Source organism: Saccopteryx leptura, chromosome 1 (genome assembly GCF_036850995.1).
Source record: "Saccopteryx leptura isolate mSacLep1 chromosome 1, mSacLep1_pri_phased_curated, whole genome shotgun sequence".
In the NCBI taxonomy this organism is placed as follows: domain Eukaryota; kingdom Metazoa; phylum Chordata; class Mammalia; order Chiroptera; family Emballonuridae; genus Saccopteryx; species Saccopteryx leptura.
In genome coordinates, this window is record NC_089503.1 from 244,004,347 (window position 1) to 244,027,696 (window position 23,350).

Consider the following 23,350-nt stretch of genomic DNA (forward strand, 5'->3'; position numbering starts at 1 on the left):
ATGGCCTTCTGGACGCAGCTGATGCTGCTGCTTTGGAAGAATTTCCAGTATCGCAGAAGACAGCCGGTAATTCCTGGACGTTTGGGACAGAATGGGCAAGGCCCAGTCGCCCCCTACTGTTCCCCACGATCCAGCTTGTCCTGTCGTCCCCAGTTCCAGCTCCTGGTGGAGTTGTTGTGGCCTCTGTTTCTCTTCTTCGCCCTGATTGCCTTCCGCCATTCCCACCCCCCATTGGAGCAGCATGAATGTAAGCCCCCCCCCCCATCCATCTACTTATGTAGGGAGAGGCAAGGGGTCACCCTATCTACAGGGGCCCTAATGAGCAAACCCAGCACCCAATAAATGGCTGAGCGTGGGCGGAGGGGTGCGATCATGGTGAAAGCTCTAGCAAGGCTGCCAACACCCGTTGCTTCTGCAGGCCACTTATCCAGCAAGCCGCTACCCTCTGCAGGTACCATACCCTGGCTCCAGGGTCTCACCTGTAACGTAAACAATTGCTTCCCGCAGCGCATGCCCAGTGAGGAGCCAGGCGTCCTCAGCAACTTTAACGACTCCCCGTAAGCAAGCGCTGTGGGCAGTAGTGAGATTCAAATAATTTAACAATCGGTTCTCTGTCCTAATGACCGTTTTAAGTATATATAAAAAAAAAAGATTCAGCCTGACCTGTGGTGGCGAAGTGGATAAAGCATCGACCTGGAATGCTGAGGTCAATAGTTCGAAACCTCGGGCTTGCCTGGTCAAGGCACATATGGGAGTTGATGCTTCCTGCTCCTCTCCCTGTTCTCTCTATCTCGTACCTCTCTATCTCTCTGTCCTCTCTCTAATAAAAATAAATAAAAATCTAAAAAACAACAACAAAAAGATATTCAGAAAGGTAGTTTATTATTTCATGCATTTAATACTTAAATAGGAACAATAAAAGGTACACAAAACTAGGCCCTGGCCGGTTGGCTCAGTGGTAGGGCGTCAGCCTGGTGTGCGGAAGTCCTGGGTTCCATTCCCGGCCAGGGCACACAGGAGAAGCGCCCATCTGCCTCTCCACCCCTCCCCCTCTCCTTCCTCTCTGTCTCTCTCTTCCCCTCCTGCAGCCAAGGCTCCACTGGAGCAAAAGATGGCCCGGGCGCTGGGGATGGCTCCTTGGCCTCTGCCCCAGGCGCTGGAGTGGCTCTGGTCCCGACAGAGCAACACTCCAGATGGGCAGAGCATCGCCCCCTGGTGGGCGTGCCGGGTGGATCCTGGTCGGGCGCATGCGGGAGTCTGACTGCCTCCCCATTTCCAGCTTCAGAAAAATACAAAAAAAAAAAAAAAAAAAAAGTACACAAAACTAGATTATAAGAAAAAAATTTAAAATATTAAATGATACCTGACAAAAAGCAATAAAACTGTTATTTAACATATTTCCATATTGCTTCTTGATTGGTATCCTCACTTGCGATTTTTTCACCAATGGACAGAATGAACATTACTACAGGTGCTTAGAATATGCTGTTGTGTGGATGAACGTTAAAAAAGAGTGAGGAAGCCTGACCAGGCGGTGGCGCAGTGGATAGAGCGTTGGACTGGGATGAGGAGGACCCAGGTTCGAGACCCCGAGACCGCCAGCTTGAGCGCGGGCTCATCTGGTTTGAGCAAAAAGCTCACCAGCTTGAGCCCAAGGTCGCTGGCTCCAGCAAGGGGTTACTCGGTCTGCTGAAGGCCCGCGGTCAAGGCACATATGAGAAAGCAATCAGTGAACAACTAAGGTGTCGCAACACGCAACGAAAAACTAATGCTTTTTTTACAGAGACAGAGAGAGAGATTCAGAGAGAGGGATAGACAGGAACGTAGAAATGAGAAGCATCAATCATCAGTTTTTCTTTGCGACACCTTAGTTGTTCGTTGATTGCTTTCTCATATGTGCCTTGACTGCGGGCCTTCAGCAGACCGAGTTACCCCTTGCTGGAGCCAGCGACCTTGGGCTCAAGCTGGTGAGCTTTTTGCTCAAACCAGATGAGCCCGCGCTCAAGTTGGCGGCCTCGGGGTCTCGAACCTGGGTCCTCCGCATCCCAGTCCGACGCTCTATCCACTGCGCCACCGCCTGGTCAGGCAGGAATGTAAATTTGTGATTTCCACATTGGGCAGCTGCCCAGGCACCCACCTTAGAGAGAATTATGATTACAACTGCCATTTTAACAACCGGTTTGCCGAACTCAACAAAAAATTAGGTATCGGTTCTGCTGAACTGGGCAAACCAGCTGAATCCCTCCACTGGCTGTGGGTGCGGAGGCCATTCATGAGTGCAGAGGTGTCCACGGAGACCCTGCCTCCCGCCCTCTTTCTGGCCGAAGGGTCTTCCAGCTCCTGGCAGATGCCCGTATTGTCCTGGGGAGCCCCAGTGCCCACAGAATGCTGGCCAGCCTGGGGAGATTGATGCCCATGTTAAGGACTGCACTCGGAGCAAGTGGGAGGCCGGGGTCTTCTGGTAGGTGGGGCTGAGTTCTGAGCTTCCACTTGCCAGGCTATGAAATGGGCATGGAGTGGGGGTGTCAGTGTTTCAAGCCAAACATTACCTATGTGCATCCATGCATTCCTCTTACAGTCTGGTCTCAGTCGAGTGACCAGCTGCAGGAGGGACATTCCATGACCACTGAGCTGCTGGGTATACTACTGCGAGGGGTAAGGTGGGGCTGGGTCAGATGTGGCTGACGGAGACACTGCTCTCAGGACGTTCTGGCCCTGTCCCACCCTGGGGCAAGTGCCTACCTCCCAGGCCAGCTCATTCCAGCCTCCATACCTTTGTCTGGGCTGGCTGGTGGACTCCAAGCCTTGAGCCTTTTAAATTTTCTTTTAATAATTAAAAAACATTATTGATTGATTTTAACAAGAAAGGAATGGAGAGATAGAGAGATGGGAATATCGATCTGTTCTTGAATATGCCCTGACCTGGGATCAAACTGGCAGCCTCTGTGCTTTGGGGACAATGCTCTCACCAACTGAGCCATCTGGCCAGGGCTTAATAATTTAAAAAATTCTTTATTTATTGATTTTAGCAAGAGAGGAAGGGAGATAGATAGAGACAGAAACCATGATGTCTTCCTGTATGTGCCCCAACCGGGGATTAAACCAGCAAATCTCTAAGCTTCAGGACGATGCTCTAACCAATGGAGCTGTTCTGCCAGGGTAAGGCCTTGAAACCTTGAACAGGTCCACATGACTGTTGGAGTCTCAGTTTCCCTATTTATTAAATGGGGTCTGGCCCTGGCTAGATAACTCAGTCTGTTAGAGCATCATTCCAATATGCAGAGGTTGCCGGTTTGGTCCCCAGTCAGGTCACATACAGAAACAAATTGCTGTTTCTCTCTCTGTCTCTTTCTCTTCCTTTCTCTCTAAATCAATACTTTTTTTAAAAAAAATTAAAAATAACCTGACCAGGTGGTGGTGCTATGGATATAGCATCGACCTAGGATGCTGAGGACCCAGGCTAGAAACCCTGAGGATGCAGGCTTGAGCTCGGGCTCATAGACACGACCCCATGGTCGCTGGCTTGAGCCCAAAGGTCGCTGGCTTGAGCAAGGGATCACTGGCTCAAAGGCTTCTCATCTCTCTCCTTTCTTATCTGTTTGTCTATCTCTCTAAAAAAATAAAATAAAATAATAAACAAAAATAAAATAAAATAGGCCCTGGCCAGTTGGCTCAGCGGTAGAGCGTCGGCCTGGCGTGCGGGGGACCCGGGTTCGATTCCCGGCCAGGGCACATAGGAGAAGCGCCCATTTGCTTCTCCACCCCCCCCTTCCTCTCTGTCTCTCTCTTCCCCTCCCGCAGCCAAGGCTCCATTGGAGCAAAGATGGCCCGGGCGCTGGGGATGGCTCCTTGGCCTCTGCCCCAGGCGCTAGAGTGGCTCTGGTCGCGGCAGAGTGACGCCCCAGAGGGGCAGAGCATCGCCCCCTGGTGGGCAGAGCGTCGCCCCTGGTGGGCATGCCGGGTGGATCCCGGTCGGGTGCATGCGGGAGTCTGTCTGACTGTCTCTCCCCGTTTCCAGCTTCAGAAAAATACAAAAACAAAAAACAAAACAAAAAATTAAAATAAAATAAAATAAAATGGGTTCTGTACCCATAGTACAGACCACCTGAGAGCCTGGCAAAGTGCTTGACCCCTAGTGAGACCTCAGTCAAGATCATTGTCACCCTTGTCATCTTTCTTCCCAGGAGTCCCTGAGGTCTGTGCTAGACCAGACCCAGGAGTCAGTGGGCAGCCTTGTGGAGGCAGCAGAAGACCTGGCCCAGCAAGTAAGAGGCCCCTTGTCCTCCAACCCAGGCAGAAAGCTAGAGGGGTGGGCTGCCAGATGGGGAAGTGACAAGGAACTTCCTTTGGGTAAGTTTTTAGGGGGATTTGGGCAGAAAGAGAGGGAGAAGGTGCTCCTGGTGGGGTGTCCTGCCCTGGTTAAGGCTTGGCAGTAGGACCATACAGGAGGGAAGACTGCCAGTGCCCCCTGGGTACCTCTCTCCAGCTCCTGGCACTGCCCAGCCTGGCAGAGCTGCAGGCACTGTTGCAGAGACCCCCACCGACAGGTGGCCCCCTGGAAGCAGTGTTAGAAGCCCTCTGTGGTGCCAGGGGGCCTCATGTCCCTGGGGGACCCTCCCTTAACTGGTATGAGGCCAGCACCTGAAGGAATTGGTGAAGCAGGAGCCAGCCCAACCCAACAACAGCCTGAGTGAGTGATTGACCTTGGTTTCCCAGTTTGGGAAGTGGGATGATGGGTATGGGGGCATGGCTTCATTGTACCTCCAAACCAGGCCCTGCCTGCACTGAGCTGATGAGGGCCCTGGATGCACACCCACTGTCCCTCCTGCTCTGGAGGTGCCTGAAACCACTAGTCCTGGGGAAACTGCTTTTGCACTTGATACACCCTTCACTCGGCAGCTCATGGCACAGGTGAGGGCGGGAGAAGTCCTTGGTTCCTCCCTCAGCCAAGGGGATGAGGGCCAGGTCCAGGTGAAAATCACTGCCTTGGATCAACTGGAGTTCATGGTAGGTGGGACCTAGGTTGTGTAAGGGGGCTGCTTAGGGGCCTTGTGGGTAGGTTCAACACCTTGGTTTCTGTAATAAATGGGAGTGGGTGTCGGACAGTTGTGTGGTAGGTCTGGCTAGGCCTGTAGTTGAGCCCATAGGTGAGAATAGAGCTAAGGTTCTGATGGTCAGGGCCCTTGGAGTTTACAGCGGGTCCGTGTAGCTGACTGCCATGCCCCTTGCAGGTTTTGGGACCCTGGACCTGCGCTGACCCCTGACAGATCTGCACTATGTGTGGGGTGGCTTCATGTACCTGCAAGACCTGCTGGAACATGCAGCTGTACGGGTGCTCAGTGGCAATGCGTGCCAGCCTCTACCTGCAGCAGATGCCCTACCTGTGCTACGTGGATGATGCGTGAGCACCCCCTCCCCACTCATTCTCCCAGCCGTAGATCCCTGGTGTGAGGTGGAACTCGAGTTCCATTTGAAACGTTCATGCAGCCAGGCTCTGAATAGCTGGTTTAGGTGGACCACCGCCTGCCACCTGTAGAGGGAGGAGCAGACACCTCTAAGGATCTGAGATCTCCCGACACAGAGAGACTGTGTCCTGTGCTGACAACTGGTACCCTGAGGCTGAATGAAGGGTCCTAGGATAAGAGAGGGCAAATTCTGTGGCTGCCTGCGTCTTAGGACTCTGGAGTGGGAAGCATAGTGTCAGATAGAGGCTGCACAGGGTCTCCAGCCTCCACCCCTGCTGCCCCAGGTTCCTGCATGTGCTGAGCCGGTCACTGCCACTCTTCCTGACACTGGCCTGGATCTACTTGGTGTCACTGACGGTGAAGGCTGTGGTGCGTGAGGAGACACGTCTGCGCTACACAATGCGCGCTATGGAGCTCAGTGGCACTGTGCTGTGGCTGGGCTGGTTCCTCAGCTGCTGCCTCTGGCCCTTTCTTAGCACCATACTGCTTGTGATGGTACTCAAGGTGGGTGTGCCATGGTCTTTGCAGCTGCAGAGTGGGCATGCAGGTTCAGGGAAGGGTAACAGGCAGGATGAGCCTTGTGTGAGTCCCTCCCCCTGGGCAAATCTGAGTATCTGATCTGAGCTCCCTTTGCCTCCTGCAGCTTGGGGACATCCTACCATATAGCCACCCAGTCGTGCTCTTCCTGTTCTTGGCAGCCTTTGCTGTGGTCACGGTGGTCCGGAGCTTCTTGCTGAGCACCTTCTCCCATGCCAACCTGGCAGCTGCCTGTGGGGGCCTCATGTACTTCGTGCTTTATCTGCCGTATGTGCTGTGCGTGGCCTGGCAGGACCAGCTGCCCTTGGGCGGCCGCGTGGCTGCGGTGAGAGCTGCGCTGGGGTGGGGTGCAGAACCCATAGCTTTGTTTACTTGCTGACCTGCCTACTCCCACCTGCAGAGCATTCTGTCACCTGTGGCCTTTGGCTTCGGCTGTGAGAGCCTGGCACTGCTGGAGGAGCAGGGTGAGGGCGCTCAGTGGCAAAATATGGGCACTGGGCCCGACCTGTGGTGGCGCAGTGGATAAAGCGTAGACCTGGAAATGCTGAGGTCCCCGGTTCAAAACCCTGGGCTTGCCTGGTCAAGGCACATATGGGAGTTGATGCTTCCAGCTCCTCCCCCCCTTCTCTCTCTCTCTCCTCTCTCTCTCTCTCTCTGTCTCTCCTCTCTCTCTCTCTCTTTCTCTCTCTCCTCTCTAAAATGAATAAATAAAAAAACAAACAAACAAATAAACAAAAACAGTGTTAAAAATATGGACACTGGGCCCGTAGCCGATGTCTTCAGCCTGGCCCAGGTTTCTGGCCTTCTGTTGCTGGACGCCGCACACTATGGTCTCACCACTTGGTACCTGGAGACTGTGTCCAGGTGGGCTCTATGAGTAGACTCCTAACTGTACACATCTGCACCAGGGAGGCTGGGCTGAGGGGCAGGTCTGCCCAGGATTGAATGTCCTATGTGAAAGGGTAGGGCTTCCTGACACATGAGCACAGGTTGAGGATGGCCTGGGACAGGTGGGCAGAGTCTCCTAGTAACCGCCTACCTGAATGCCTGATTTCCAGGTGTGTAGCCAGAAGCTGGCACACTCCAGGGGAATGGGCTCAAAGGAAAACTGAGCACTGCTTCCCCCAAGCCAGTATGGAATCCCAGAACCATGGAATTTTCCCTTTCGGAGGAGCTCCTGGTTTGGGCCTAGACCCTCCAAAAATCCAGCCCTGCCCCCAGCCCAGCAGGACCTAGAGGGTAAGGAAACAGGTTTTTTGTTTTTTTGTGACGGAGGGACAGACAGACAAGAAGGGAGAGATAAGAAGCATCAATTCAAAAAAAAAAAAAAAAGCATCAATTCTTCGTTGTGGCACCTTAGTTGTTCATTGATTGCTTTCTCATATGTGCCCTGATGGGGTGGGGGTGGTGCTACAGCAGAGCGAGTGACCCCTTGCTCAAGCAAGCAGCCTTGGGCTCAAGCCAGTGACCATGGGATCTACGATCCCGTGCTCAAGCCGGCCACCCCGTGCTCAAGCTGGTGAGCTCGGGGTCCTTGGTGTCCCAGTCCCACACTCACTGCACTACCACCTGGTCAGCAGGAAACAGGTTTTAATAGCTGCTTCCCCAGTTGGACCCCTAGGCCCCTATAAAACCCAAGTTCCCACAAATCCCAGTCTCTGGATCCCCAACTCCCTAGGCCCATGAGGTCTTCTCTAACTCCTATAGACTGGAGCGCAGCAGGTCCCTGACTCCACAGACTGGTTCTAATAGCTACCCAAGCCACTGACTACCTTCCTTTCCCAGAGCTGGTGGAAGAGGCTTCGTCTGGCCTGATTCCAGGTGTCTCCATAAGGGGCCTGGAGAAGCACTTCCTGACAACCCAATGCCAGCCCTGTGTGGGCTCAGCCTGGACTGCTTCCAGGGCCACATCACTGCCTTCCTTAGCTGCAATGGTGCGGGCAAGACAATCACACTGTAAGTGGCCACCACCTCCTTCCGTCCCCTGCTCCTCAGTTTGTATATCTGCTTAATGGGAAGGCATCTGGGGCCAGAAAGTTCCTATCTCTGAACTGGGGTGTGACCCCCAGTTCACTTTGGGTACATGATAGGCAGGTGATAAGTATAAGGCTACGGAAAGTTCTGTCCATTTTTGGAATAAAACAAAATACAAATTTTTCTTACCATCAATAAACTTTATTAAATAATATAATTGCCATTATTATTAATGATTTCTTGCCAGCGTGAGGGCAATTTGTATATCCTATTTTTGAAAAATGTTTTACCTTTTGATGCAAAAAATTGAACCAGTGCTTGTTTGATATTTTCTTCATTTTTGAATTTTTGGCCCTTCAAAAAATTTTGTAAGGACAAAAACAAGTGATAGTCGGAGGGTGCTAAGTCCGGGGAATATGGTGGATGCGATAGAATTTCCCAGCCTAGTTCTGCAATTTTTTGACGAGTCCCCAAAATACAGTGACGTAAATGAACTTTATCAGTAGCCATGGGTACACTATCGCTTCACAGATAAAACTAACGTGAATCAACTTTGTTTTAGTTAATTTGCTACATCAGTATGTATACATTAAGTGATAAAAATAGAGAAGTACACATGCTCCAAATAAACATGTGCTTATGTTTCGAAACTTGTTGTGATAGAAACGGACAGAACTTTCTGGTAGACCTTATATTTCCTTTTTTTTTTTTTTTTGTATTTTTTTGAAGCTGGAAACGGGGAGGCAGTCAGACAGACTCCCGCATGCGCCCGACCGGGATCCACCCAGCACGCCCACCAGGGGGCGATGCTCTGACCATCCAGGGCGTCGCTCTGTTGCGACCAGAGCCAGTCTAGCGCCTGAGGCAGAGGCCATATAGAGCCATCCCCAGCGCCCGGGCCATCTTTGCTCCAATGGAGCCTTGGCTGCGGGAGGGGAAGAGAGAGACAGAGAGAAAGGAGAGGGGGAGGGGTGGAGAAGCAGATGGGCGCTTCTCCTGTGTGCCCTGGCCGGGAATCGAACCCAGGACTCCTGCACGCCAGGCCGACGCTCTACCGCTGAGCCAACCGGCCAGGGCCAAGACCTTATATTTTCTTTGAACCTCAGTTTTCCTCCTGTATAATAGGTACATAACACCGTTTTGGTCTGGGTATCCAATAGATGCTATATAAATGCTGGTGCACCTTCTTTGGGGGCCTCAATTTCCCCTCTGAAGGAACAGCTGCTTTAAGATCCCTGCACCCCCAGGTCCATCCTTAGTGGTCTCTTTCCACCCCCTGGTGGTTCCGCCTACATCCTGGGTCATGATGTCCAATCCAACATGGCAGCCATCAGACCCCACCTGGGCGTCTGCCCTCAGTACAATGTGCTGTTTGACATGTAAGGCCTGAGAGGCCTGGGGTATAGCAGTGGGAGGGACGGGGTGTTCTCTGAGACTCTGCCTCCAATGGTGGTCACTATTTTTACCTGTCACTACAGGCTGACTATGGACGAGCACATCTGGTTCTATAGTCGGTTAAAGGGTCTGAGTGTGGCTGCCGTGGACTCAGAGCAGGACTCTCTACTTCAGGACCTGGGGCTTGTTCCTAAGCGGTGTGCACAGACGCGCCACCTCTCTGGTGAGCCCAGCCTGGGGAGGAAACTCCAGGTCGATGGAAATGAGGCTGGGGAGGAGGTTGGGAATTTATCCCAAGGGTAGTAGGAAGCCAAAGGAGACCCAGGGGACCCAGAGGGAGCCAGATGCTGAGGTCCAGATGGGTGGGGAAAGGGCTGTGGGGAGGCAGTCCTACCCAGGACTGAGGGATCATGCTGAGATCCTGCCCAGGTGGGATGCAGCGGAAGCTCTCAGTGGCCATTGCATTTGTGAGTGGCTCTCGAGTCGTTATCCTGGATGAGCCAACAGCCGGTGCGGACCCCGCTTCTCGTCACAACACCTGGGAGCTGCTGCTCAAATACCGGGAAGGTAAGAGTTGGGGGTGTCCCAGGGTTCTCCTGGATTCTTCCTAAGGGGCCAGAAAAAGGTTTATGACAGAGAGAAAAGACTTCTCATGAGGAAGTGCTGGGGATGGGGTTTTGAAGGATGAATAAGAGTTTGCCACATGGGGCAGGTAGTTCCGAGCAGAGGCCACAGCCTAAGCAAAGACCTGGTATCCTGATGATACATGTGTGTTGGGTTCCTCTTCCCAGGTCGCACACTGATTCTTTCCACCCACCACCAGGAAGAAGCAGAGCTATTGGGAGACCGTGTGGCAGTGGTGGCAGGCGGCCACTTGTGCTGCTGTGGCTCCCTACCCTTCCTGCGTCGTCACTTGGGATCTGGCTACTACCTGATGCTGGCAAAGAGTCCCCAGTCCCTGGCCACCAGCACAAAGGTGAGGGCTGGAGCTGACCCCTGGCCCCCAACCCCTGATAGTTCTGTCCAACCCTGATGGCCATGTCAGTTGGTGCCCTTCTGCCCACAGGATGACACAAACTTGGAGGATGGCATGGATTCCTGGCAGGAAAGGGAACTTGGCAGCCTGGACAACAGAGCTGGTGAGGGCTGGGATGGGAGAGCCAGAGGGAGGGGCTGGTGGGTGGCAGTGGCTCGGTTCAGGGCAACAGAGTTTCATGATCCCAGACTGGACTGCTGACAGAAACCTACTCCTGACCTCCGACCCTAGGTGGACTCCAGCTCTGATCTTAGTTCAAGTCTTGCCCTTAGATACTTAACCCTGACCTCCTCTGTCCACAGGGACAGGACTCAAGTCCCTTTCCCAGGGAGTCTGGGATGAGAAGGTGAGGCAGGAGCCATGGCCTGCCTTGCCAGAGCCCCTGCTGTGCCCCCCTACCCACCCAGGTAACCCGCAGCTGCTGGCAGTGGTACAGCACCACATACCCGGGGCACAGCTAGTCAAGGAGCTACCACATGAGCTGGTGCTGGTGCTACCCTATGGGAGTGCCCTGGATGGCAGCTTTGCCAAGCTCTTCTGTGAGCTGGACCAGCGACTAGAAGAGCTGGGGCTGTCTGGCCATGGGATCTCTGACACCAGCCTTGAGGAGGTGTGGCTCAAAGGAGGAGGAGTCGGCCTGACCTGTGGTGGCGCAGTGGGATAAAGCGTCGACCTGGAACACTGAGGTTGCCGGTTCGAAACCTTGGGCTTGCCTGGTCAAGGCACATATGGGAGTTGAAGCATCCTGCTCCTCCCCCTTCTCTCTCTCTCACTCCTCTCTCTCTAAAAAATCAATAAATAAAATATATTAAAAAAAAAAAGGAGGAGGAGTCTGCTTATCTACAGCAGAGCACCCCAGGGGGGGAGGGCAGGGCACTTGTGAATGCCTGGAGGCTGAGTCCCTTGGAGAGGCAGGGGGTGGGAGAGCTCTCAAGTCCCCTGCTCCTTCCTGTGGGTCCTCAGGCATTGAGCCCTCTGCTCTGTCTCCCCAGATCTTCCTAAAGGTGGTAGAAGACTGCTGTGGACACAGACCCAGAGGGTGTGGCCGCAGTCCCTATCCTTGACCCCTAACTCTGGTCCAGAGTTGGACCTCACTTATACAAGTCTCAATTTCTGACTGAATCTGGCCCAAGGCATAGCCCTGACCTCCATCTCTGACTCCTGATTCCCTCCGTCTGTGCCCCTGGACTCCAAACAGAGCACTGATCTCTGAACGCGCCCCATAGATGGTAGCCACAGACAACACCCATGTGTAGGCATTACTCACCCAAACGTGACCATAGGGCTCAGGATTCTGCCAGAGGAGTCAGCGCTGGAAGATGGAGAGCTTGGTGAGTTGCCCCACCTTGGACTCTGTGGCCCCTCCTGGTCTTCCCAGTGTGAGTACTGACCCTTCCATCCCCTGCAACTATGCCTGCCTCAGAAATACAGGCCCTGCGGGGCTCTGGGCCAAATGTCGTGGGCCGGGTACAGGGCTGGACACTGACCTGCCGGCAGCTCCGAGCCCTGCTTCTCAAGCGCTTTCTGCTTGCCCACCGCAGTCACCGTGGTCTGTGCACACAGGTGAGGGGGGGCACTAAGGAGGGTGCATAGGGGATTCTGGGTGCCTTTTCTCCATTCTGTGGCCTAATTCCACCACTTAACCCCAGGTATATCCCACACACACACTTTTTTTTTTTTTTTTTTAGTGAGAGGTGGGGAGGCAGAGACAGACTCCCACATGCACCCTGACTGGGTTCCACCTGGCAATCCCACTAGGGGGTGATGCTCTGCCTATCTGGGGACCTTGCTCTTTTGCAACTGGAGCCATTTTTTTGTGCCTGAGGCAGAGGTCATGGAGCCATCCTCAATGCCCAGGGCCAACTCACTCTAATGGAGCCATGGCTGCAGGAGGAGAGGAGAAAAGAGAGAGAAGTGAGAGGGGGAAGAGAAGCAGATGGGCGCTTCTCCTGTGTGCCCTGACTGGGAATCGAACCTGGGACTTCCACACACCGGGCTGACACTCTACCACTAAGCCAACCAGCCAGGGCCCACACACCTTTATTTTTATTTATTTATTTTTCTTTTGTATTTTTCTGAAGCTGGAAACGGGGAGAGACAGTCAGACAGACTCCCGCATGCGCCCGACCGGGATCCACCCGGCACGCCCACCAGGGGCTACGCTCTGCCCACCAGGGGGCGATGCTCTGCCCCTCCGGGGCGTCGCTCTGCCGTGACCAGAGCCACTCTAGCGCCTGGGGCAGAGGCCCAGGAGCCATCCCCAGCGCCCGGGCCATCTTTGCTCCAATGGAGCCTTGGCTGCGGGAGGGGAAGAGAGAGACAGAGAGGAAGGAGGGGAAGGGGGTGGAGAAGCAAATGGGCGCTTCTCCTATGTGCCCTGGCCGGGAATCGAACCCGGGTCCCCCGCACACCAGGCCGACGCTCTACCACTGAGCCAACCGGCCAGGGTGCCTGCACACCTTTATTGAAAGCACTGGGGAGAGCCATGGGTGGTTGTAGAGTTGGGGCAGGGAAGGGTGTGGCAAGCCTGGAGAGGGGGTGGGAAGGGCAGCTGATGGCCAGTACCTCAGATCCTGCTGCCTGTCCTGTTTGTGAGCCTGGCGCTGCTGTTCAGCCTTATCATGCCTCCTTTCGAGTACTACCCAGCTCTGCGGCTCAGTCCCAGCATGTATGGTGCTCAGGTATCCTTCTTCAGGTGGGTGCAGAAGAAAGGAGGTTGGTGGCGGGAAGACCAAGGGCCCATGGGCAGAACCATGACCCTGCACTCCCCACAGTGAAGATGCCCCAGAGGACCCTGAACATGTCCGCCTGCTGGCAGCTCTGCTGGAGGAGGCGGGATTGGAGAACAGCTCCCACAGGTAAGGCCCTCAACCTGGACCTGACTCTTCTCCAGCTTTGGCTTTCCTACCGGGGCTCTGACTAGTGGGTCTCGGGGCTGCCCAGAGTACCCCACCATGCCTACTTGGGACTTGGGAGCCTCTACATCCCAGCACTCCTGAAAGCTGGGTCCTACAGCCCTGCCCTGCTCCCATAGAGCGCCTAAGTGTATGCAGCCCACCATCTGCTGGTTCTCGGTGCCTGAGGTTCCCACAGATGTGGCCGAGGTCTTGGCCAGTGGCAACTGGACCCCAGAGTCTCCATCCCCTGCCTGTCAGTGCAGCCGACCTGGCACCGCCGCCTGCTTCCCAATTGCCCTGCTGCAGCCGGTGGCCCCCCACCACCCCAGGCATTGAGCGGCTCAGGCGAAATTGTGCAGAACCTGACAGGCCGGAACCTCTCTGACTTCCTGGTCAAGACCTACCCAGGCCTGGTGTGCCAAGGTAAGTGGCAGTCAGACTTGGTATGCCTGAGGAGGTTGAGGAGGTGGTCTGGTACCCAGGAAGTTCAGGGTGGATACCCAGGCTGAGGACCTCCTGAGTGCTCTCTAGGCCTGACCTCTTTTGTCTCATCTGACCTCCAGCATCTCCCACTCTCACATCTATGTCTTTTGTCTGTCTCTCTCACAGCCTGAAGACTAAGAAATGAGTGAATGAGGTCAGGTGAGGTGGGGCGCTGCCCTGGGTTCCCTTCCTGTGCTCCTCTGCCCATCCACTGCTGGCTTCTCCCACCCCATCCTCCCTGGCCCTCAGCTGCCCCTCCTTGCCCCCATTGCTCCACAGGTATGGGGGTTTCTCCCTGGGGGGCCAAAATGTGGGCCTGCCATCGGAGTATGATGTAGGGTATTCACTGAAGTTGCTGCGTGCACTGCTGAGCCCCCAACCTGGTGGGGTCCTCAATCACATTCTAAACAACGTCATGGCATGGGCTCATGGCTTGGATACTAAGGACAGCCTCAAGGTGGGAGTAGTGGACAGGTAGCTGGTGGGGGCAGAGCTAACTTCATCACCCTTACCCCTCGACCCTGACCCCATCCTAGATCTGGTTCAACAACAGGGGCTGGCACGCCATGGTGGCCTTTGTCAACTGAGCCAATAATGCACTCCTACATGCCCGCCTGCCACCAGGCCCCACCTGCCATGCCCACAGTATCACCACATTCAACCATCCCCTGAACCTCACCAAGGAGCAGCTGTCTGAGGCCACCCTGTGAGTCCCTCTGCCCTGCATGTCTTCCCCACCTCAGTTTCCCTGTTTGTTATTTTGGGTGGTAAGAGCTGGATTTGCACTCTGCACATCCTTGTACAAATGGGGAATAGAAAATGCCCCAGTCTGCTCTCTAGGCCAGGGTACTGAGACATCAGCAGGCTCCTCTCTCCCAATGGCTCACGTGTCCTCATCACATCAGGGAGAGACTTGTACAACCTCTCCCTGTCAAATGACTCAGCCACCTTCACCTCGCAATGGTTTGAGCCATCTCCTCCACCCATTCTGGACTTTGGTGCCATCAATGATATACACAACTCTGCCCTGAGCAACCCATGTGCCTCCACCCCCAGGATGACCTCCTCGGTGGATGTGCTTGTCTCCATCTGTGTGGTTTTCACCATGTCCTTCATCCCAGCCAGCTTCACCCTTGTCCTTATTGAGGAGCGTGTCACCCGAGCCAAACACCTTCAATTCATGGGGGGCCTGCCCCCCACTCTCTACTGGTTTGGCAACTTTCTCTGGGACATGGTATGGGGACTTCCCAGAAGGATGGGTACCCAACTGCTGCCACTCACTCACCACTGCCCCTTCTGGGCAGGGGCTTGTCCAGGGTGGTGGGCGTGAAGTTTGGGGGACTGTGGGACCTTGTACCCTACTATGCAAACAGCAAGGAGGTCAGGGTGGGATACAGGGCTGAGGGTGGCAGCTCCCACTCCTGCACGCTGATGGGGATCACTGCCGTTTCCTCTGCAGTGTAACTACTTGGTGTCAGCATGCATCGTGGTGCTCATATTTCTTGTCTTTCAGCAGAGGGCATACGTGGCCCTAGCAACCTGCCTGCCCTCTTGCTGTTGCTACTACTGTATGGGTGAGGTCCCAAGGCTCTCAGGGCCTGTTCTTACTGACCACCCACCACCCCACCACCAATACTGTTGAGAGAGATGGGACTCTGTAGTAGCTCCCAAGGAGAGAAGGGGAATATGGGGTCTGCGGTGACTCTAGTGATATCTAATATAATGGGGCATCAAGGTGGCCTTAAAAGCTCATCTTGAACCAACTCATATTAATAGGGGTCTACAGTGTAGAATAGGGGTGGGGGAGGTCTGTATTCCTCTCAGGGTTGCTCAGTCCTCTGTCTAGTTGGTTACCAGGCAACTCCTGTTGCCCTCCAGCTGGTCGATCACACCACTCATATACCCAGCCTCCTTCTTCTTCTCCGTGCCTATGTGACACTCACCTGCATCGGCCTCTTTATCGGCATCAACAGCAGCACAGTCACCTTCATGCTCGAGCTCCTCTCTGATCAGGTGGGACCCTGCAAGGCTGGGTCTCAGGCTGGGCCTGGGCTGGGGCTGGCACCCTTGACCCACTTCTTTCTTCTTGCCCCTGAGCAGAAGCTGCAGAAGGTGAGCCAGATCCTCAAACAGGTTTTCCTTATCTTCCCACACTTCTGCCTGGGTCGGGGACTCATCGACATGGTGCGGAACCAGGCCATGGCTGATGCCTTTGAGCGCTTTGGTGAGAACTTTCCTCCAGGTGGGGAAGTGCCAGCCCAGAATCAGTTATACAGGATAGGGACAAACAGCAGACCCCAGGAAGAGAACTGGAGGTCTTAGGTGGCCCCAAATCTGGGTCAAGTTAGAGGTGCAGAAAAGCAGCCATAAATGCTAATTCCATCTTGGGTTACATCACAGCAATCTAAATAAGGGAGGTGGTGATACCACTGTTTTCTACATCAGACCCCAGCTGAATGGCCTCTCCAGTTATTGGTCCCTTAAGAACCCAAGGTGACTTAGATGGAAAGGTGCTTAGAAACCAAGCCCCTCCAAGCACCCAGTCCCTTCTTCCTGTTCCCACAGGAGACAGGCAGTTCCAGTCACCCCTGTGCTGGGAGGTGGTTGACAAGAACCTCTTGGCCATGGTGGTACAAGGGACCCGTCTTCCTCCTCTTCACAGTTCTGCTACAGTGCCACACCCACCTCTTGCCACAGTCAGTGGGGACGAGGGCAGGGTGGCAGGGGCTGCGGTCCAGCTTTGAGCTCACCTATATTTCTGTCCTTAGACCTAAGCTGAGACCATTGCTCCCCCTCGGAAAGGAGGATGTGGATGTGGCTCATGAGCGGGAACGGGTGGTTGAAGGGGCCACCCAGGGGGATGTGTTGGTGCTGCGAAACCTGACCAAGGTGGGTGCAGAGCACTGGGTAGGAAGCTCCCACTGACCCAGCGCTCACCTTTCACAGGGTCTTATACTCCTCCCAGGTATACCCCCAGCAGAGGACACCAGCTGTTGACCGTCTGTGCCTGGGGATCCCCCCTGATGAGGTGAGTCCAGGACAGGGATCCTGGTGCAGGGGCAGTTAAAGGTTACCCTGCTGTGCGCTCCCTGCCCTTTACTCAACACCTGTGTGCCTGCTGCCCTTTACTGAGCAGCTACTGGCTGTCAATATTTTGAGCCAACAAACTCATTAAGCCCCTACTGCATGCTTACATTTAATGAACCCTACTGTGTACAATAAGATATTAGTAAGCCCCTACTGAGGACAAGCATATTTATTACTGAGCACTTATTGGGTGCTCACACATGTGTCAGTAACCTTTATCAAGTACTTACTGTGTGCTAGCCAATCTTTCCACTTTGGGCTGACTTTGTACCCCACCTGAGTATCAACCATGTGATAAGAAATCTTTGGAATGCCCTGGTATGAATGGAGCATTTGCAGTGTATGACATTTATAGGATACCTACTGTGTATCAGGATTGATTCAACACATCCCATGTGCCACCAACAACCCTCTCCATCCTCTGGCCCCACTCCTGGCCTCTCCCAGCTCCTACATTCAGGTAGGTCCAACTTGCTTTCTACTGTTATCCAAGCTGTACCTGCCAGCTCCCTGCTCAAGGACACACACACCCTATCCCAGCCCCCACCCCCAGCCCTGGCTCAGGAACCTGCCCCTTCTCTCTTGACTGCGCAGCATTCACTCTCTCCACGACCCCACCCACTCTCTCCGTGACTCCGCCTTTGGCTGAGGACTTTGAGTCTTTCTTTTTTTTTTGTACTTTTCTAAAGTTGGAAACGGGGAAGCAGTCAAACAGACTCCCGCATGCGCCCGACCGAGATCCAGCCGGCATGCCCACCAGGGGGCGATGCTCTGACCATCTGCGGTGCAGCTCTGTTGCAACCAGAGCCATTCTAGCACCTCAGGCAGAGGCCATAGAGCCATCCCCAGCGCCCGGGCCAACTTTGCTCCAGTGGAGCCTTGGCTGCGGGAGGGGAAGAGAGAGACAGAGAGGAAGGAGGGGGGGGGAGAAGCAGATGGGCGCCTCTCCTGTGTGCTCTGGCCGGGAATCGAACCCAGGACTCCTGTACGCCAGGCCGACGCTCTACCACTGAGCCAACCGGCCAGGGCTAGGACTTTGAGTCTTTCTGCCTCTGAGCCAGGTCTCACCTTTCATTTACTGTGGCCCTGCCCCCCATGTGTCAGTCTGGCACAGTACTGGTTCCAGCCAGGCCCGCATTACTTACCTTTGCCCTTGCTGGGTCCCAGCTCCTCCATTCCTGTCCTCTGGTCTTACCCTCTGCGGAGGTCCCACTCAGTCACTGTGCTCACCTCCACTCACTGTGCTTCCCCCACCTGGTCTCACCCTTATTCTGATCATCCAGCATACATTCTGGTCCCCCAAAGGTCATTCTGACTCCTGCACCCCATGCTCACTCTGGACACCCTCTCACACATTCACTCTGGTCCCCCCCATGCTCACTCTGGTCCCCTCCTTACATGACCCCCCCTCACTCTGGTCTCTCTCCCCTCTGCTCACTCTTGTTCACTGTTTTCTCTGGTTCCCTAACACTCATGCTGTTCCCACCATATTCACTTGGGGTCTCCCTGGTTCACACTCCCTCCCCAACTCTACCTCCAACCTGCTCTCTCTGTCTCCCCCTGCTCACTCTGGTCCCCTCCTTACATTGGTCCTCCACTCTCCTCTGGTTTCCTCAGCTCACTCTGGTCCCCTTTTCCATGCTGGTTCTTCCGTTTTAACACTGGCCCACTCTCATTCTGGCCCTTCCTCGTTCACTCTGCCAATTTACCGCAGTGCACTCTGGTCCCCCTGCTCAGTTGGGTCCTCCCACTCACTCTGGGCCCCCGCATGTTCACTCTGGCCTGCTTCTTACTCTGCCCCCCCACAGTTACTTTGCCCTTGCCATGCTCACTCTGGCCACCCACACTAACTCTGCCACCTCATGATCACTCTGACCCCCTCCCCCACTGACTGGTCTCCCTTGATTACTCTGGCCCCTCAGTTTTCATTGGTCCTCCCACATTCACTCCCCTCCCACACACACCTGCCCGCAGACAGTGAGTTCAAGCCTGGGGAACCTGGGGCTCCAGCAGTATGCGGACCTGTCTGTGGGCACCTACAGTGGTGGCAACAAGTGGAAACTGGCAACAGCTGTGGCGCTGGTAGGGGACCCAACAGTGGTCTTTCTGGTGCGTGTGTGCCTGGGTGAGGGCGGTGGGGCTGGGGCTGGGGCGAGGTGGGGCAGTGCCAGTCTTACTGAGTCTTACCCCTCTGCCCTCCCAGGATGAGCCAACCTCTGGCGTGGACCCCAGCACAAAGCGCTTCCTCTGGAACAGCCTTCTGTCTGTGGTGCGGGAGGGCCGCTCCGTGGTGCTCACCTCACACAGGTGGGCCCTGCCTCCAACCTCAGGGCTGTGAGTCAAGGTGGTCTGGGCTCTATGAAGAGAGGCAAACCTCTATGAGAGGCTGTCAGAGTATAGGGACACATGGGATGGGTGATCCTGATCCTGGGGGAGGATCAATTATGAGGACCCGGGGCAAACCTGGAAACTGAGTGGTCTGGGCCCAGCTGGACATGTTCAGAGTAGAAGGCTAGTCCAGGCCTGGAGGGTAGATGGTCTGGGCCTGGCCAGAGCTCACAGCACTTGACCCTGACAGCATGGAGGAGTGTGAGGCACTCTGTACGTGCCTGGCCATCATGGTGAATGGGCGGTTCCGCTGCCTGGGGAACCTGCAGCACCTCAAGGGCAGGTGAGCTGGGCCAGGCCCAACGGTCAGTGTTGGGGAAGGAATAGGTTGGAGGAGGGCAGGGGTGCAGGTGGGACCAGAGGAGAGACCATGGCAGGGCCAGTTTGGCTCAAACAGGTGAGGAGGTAAGGAGGATCATGGACTGTCCAGGAGAGATATTGAGGGGGCCAGGCAGGACCAAGAGGGGTCCAAGTCTCACGGATGAGGGTGGGCTCTCATGGGTAGAGGCATAGGGGGTTCAGGTGAATGGGCAGGGCCGTGAAATGGCAGGGCCTTGGTAGAGGAGGGGTTGGAGAAGGGATGAGCATTTTATTTATTTATTTTTATTATTTATTTTTATTTTTTGTATTTTTCTGAAGCTTGAAACAGGGAGGCAGTCAGACAGACTCCCACATGCGCCCGACCAGGATCTACCCGGCACGCCCACCAGGGGGCGATGCTCTGCCCATCGGAGCATCGCTCTGTCGCAACCAGAGCCACTCTAGCGCCTGGGGCAGAGGCCAAGGAGCCATCCCCAGCACCCGGGCCATCTTTTGCTCCAATGGAGCCTCGGCTGCAGGAGGGGAAGAGAGAGACAGAAAGGAAGGAGAGGGGGAGGAGTGGAGAAGCAGATGGGCGTTTCTCCTGTGTGCCCTGGCCGGGAATCGAACCCTGGACTTCTGCATGCCAGGCCGACGCTCTACCACTGAGCCAACCGGCCAGGGCCGCATTTTATTTTATTTTATTTTATTATTTTCTATTGATTTGAGAGAGAAAGGAATGGGGAGAGAGAGAAGGGGAAGGAAGAAAGAGAGAAGCAAATCATTCATTTAGAGCCCTGGCCGGTTAGCTCAGTGGTAGAGCGTTGGCCTGGCGTGCGGAAGTCCCGGGTTCGATTCCCGGCCAGGGCACACAGGAGAAGCACCCATCTGCTTCTCCACCCCTCCCCCTCTCCTTCCTCTCTGTCTCTCTCTTCCCCTCCCGCAGCCAAGGCTCCATTGGAGCAAAGATGGCCCGGGCGCTGGGGATGGCTCCTTGGCCACTGCCCCAGGCGCTAGAGTGGCTCTGGTAGCGACAGAGCAACGCCCTGGAGGGGCAGAGCATCGCCCCCTGGTGGGCAGAGTGTCACCCCCTGGTGGGCGTGCTGGGTGGATCCCGGTCAGGCGCATGCAGGAGTCTCTCTGACTGTCTCTCCCCGTTTCCAGCTTCAGAAAAATACAAAAAAAATAGTAATAATAAAATAAAAATAAAAAATAAATAAAATCATTCATTTAGTTGTTCCATCTACATAGCTGTGCACTCACTGGTTGCCTCTCCTATGTGCTCTGACCGGGGATCAAAACTGTGACCTCGGTGCGCGCTGGAATAAGGCTCCATCCACCGAGCATCCCGGCCAGGGCCAGGGATAAGCATTTTATTTATTTATTTATTATTATTATTTATTTTTTTTTGTATTTTTCTGAAGCTGGAAACGGGGAGAGACAGACAGTCTCCCGCATGCGCCCGACCAGGATCCACCCGGCACGCCCACCAGGGGTGACGCTCTGCCCACCAGGGGGCGATGCTCTGCCCCTCCGGGGTGTCGCTCTGCTGCGACCAGAGCCACTCTAGTGCCTGGGGCAGAGGCCAAGGAGCCATCCCCAGCGCCCGGGCCATCTTTGCTCCAATGGAGCCTCACTGCGGGAGGGGAAGAGACAGACAGAGAGGAAGGAGAGGGGGAGGGGTGGAGAAGCAAATGGGCGCTTCTCCTGTATGCCCTGGCCGGGAATCGAACCCAGGACTTCTGCATGCCAAGCCGACGCTCTACCACTGAGCCAACCGGCCAGGGCTTAGGGATGAGCATTTTAAAGGGCAAGGAGGAGCAAGGGGTGGGAGTCATGTGTGCTGGGTAGGGAGTCAAAACTGGCCTGGTATTGAGGATGAGGCCAGAAGAGAGCAGGAGCGTGATGTGGGTGGGTTGAGCTGTGGGCTGGTCCAGTAGCTCTGGCCACCCTCCCCTTCCTTCACTACCTCCCTTCACCACCCCCACCCCTTGTACCAATCCCCCTTCACCTCCACAACATCCATCCTCCAGTACGACCATCACTCCCACCCTCCTTTATCACCAGATTCCGTGCTGATCACACGCTGACCCTGAGGGTCTCCGCTGGGAAGTCTGAGCCAGTAGCAGCCTTCGTGGCAGCTGCATTCCCAGGGGCTGAGCTGCGGAAGGCGCATGGGAGTTGCCTGCGCTTCCAGTTGCTGCCAGGAGGGCGCTGCACCCTAGCGCACGTCTTTGGAGAGCTGGCAGCGCACGGGGCAGAGCAAGGTGTAGAGGACTTCTCAGTCAGTCAGACCACCCTGGAGGAGGTGCCTGAAGCGCTGGGGAAGGCCTGGGGCAGTGGTGGGGCTGAGGGCCAGGCCTTCAGGCTGACCTCCCCTTCTGTTCCCTCGGGCCACCCTTCCGCTAGGTATTCTTATACTTCTTAGTGGACCAGGGGAAGGAGGAAGAAAGGAAAGATCACCAGGAGGCAAGAGTAGGAGTGCACCCTGGGCTAGGCCCACAGATCCCCAAACTCATCACCCAGTTCCTGGATGACCCCAGCATAGCAGAGACAGTGCTGTGAGCCTCCTTCCTCTGTGGGGCTGATGGGAGGCCCTGGGAGTGAAAAAGACAGGATAGAGGGCCTGGGTTTGGCTCCCAGACTCCCTGAGGGGCTGCTGCCCTGGAAGAAATAAAAAGAAGCCATCCTGTGAAACCATGTGTATGTGTGTCTGTTCTAGGCTGCATGTATGTCCACAGATGGTTTTGTGCATGTGTCTGGATCCTGCTTGAGTCTGTGCACATGTAGGTTTGTAGACCTGCAACTCTTAGGGTACAGATGGGACCCCACTACAGCCAACTGGACCCCTGGCTGGGAGAGCCTCTTGTGTTCCTGGGAAATGGGGGTTTTACATGCAACTGTGGGTTTCTTAAGAGCCTAGACATCCAGGGCCCTGAGTGCCCACTTAGGTATGGCACCTGAGGCAGTACCAGTGAGTGCCTGACCTTGAAGTGGCATGAGGTCAGAGCTTGGGAATGTCCAGGGCAGCTTAGAGGAGACCAGCAGGGGTGGTTGGGACCTCGGAACCTCAAGCCTCCTGGCCAGGCCAGAAGCCTGCCAGCTAGCCAGCTCACCTTCACCACCTGGTCCTGGCCCCAGCCCCCAGAACAATGAATAGTAGGCAGAAGACCCTCAAGGAACTTCTAGGCTGGGTTTGCAGATGGCCCTGGGCCTGGAGAGCTGGGTTTGGCATAAAGGGCTGCAGCCTACGTGTCCTGTGCCCTGGAGATCCACCCCTTCCACCTGAGGTCAATGTGGATTGGTGTTCGGTAAAGGGGTTGGGGATTTGGGGGTGGGACACTGGAAGTTGGAGAGAGAGGGCGCAGACTGGGGGGTTCCAAGAAATGAGCAGTTATGGGAGAGGGGACAAGGGTCCAGGGTGGTTAAAGGGAGACAGAGATCTGTACATCTGGCTGATACAAGGGTGTGAGGAGGTGCATGGTGGCCTCAGGAATGTTATTAAGCCCTGCTGCCCAGCACGTCCTTGGTCAGCCTGTGTGTCCCTGGGTAGGCTGGGGGATGGGCATAGGGAGCTGAGCTGAGGCCCGTGCAGATGCCAGGCTGAGGGGGTGACCAGCTATTCCCTGCATAGCCCAGGCCCTGGGGTCTGCAATAGTGAGGGCTTGCCAGGGGACATAAGGCAGGCCAGTGTGAGGACCGGGGGACTAGAGGGAGGGTATCTGTGTCCCAAGTCTGATTGCAAAGTTTCAGGTCATCTGTTTCATTTGCAGAGCTTTGTAGAGTTG

The 23,350-nt window shown here is 55.1% G+C and overlaps 1 protein-coding gene across 1 annotated transcript; it reads left to right on the forward strand.

Annotated features, from left to right (window-relative positions):
* Nucleotides 1-22,127, forward strand: ABCA7 (ATP binding cassette subfamily A member 7). Its single transcript, XM_066360192.1, has 32 exons — nt 1-66; nt 4,185-4,265; nt 4,900-5,007; nt 5,268-5,401; nt 5,750-5,969; nt 6,109-6,327; nt 6,403-6,466; nt 6,773-6,866; nt 7,824-7,958; nt 9,224-9,355; nt 9,455-9,594; nt 9,801-9,938; nt 10,163-10,347; nt 10,438-10,510; nt 10,815-11,017; nt 11,400-11,446; nt 13,004-13,102; nt 13,182-13,265; nt 13,442-13,557; nt 13,611-13,727; nt 14,412-14,493; nt 14,844-15,021; nt 15,666-15,800; nt 15,888-16,011; nt 16,353-16,483; nt 16,590-16,676; nt 16,753-16,815; nt 18,849-18,983; nt 19,078-19,181; nt 19,453-19,545; nt 21,630-21,870; nt 21,972-22,127. The coding sequence occupies exons 1-32, from the start codon at nt 1-3 to the stop codon at nt 22,125-22,127; spliced, it is 3,984 nt and encodes a 1,327-aa protein (XP_066216289.1).
* The last annotated feature ends 1,223 nt before the right edge of the window (nt 22,128-23,350 follow it).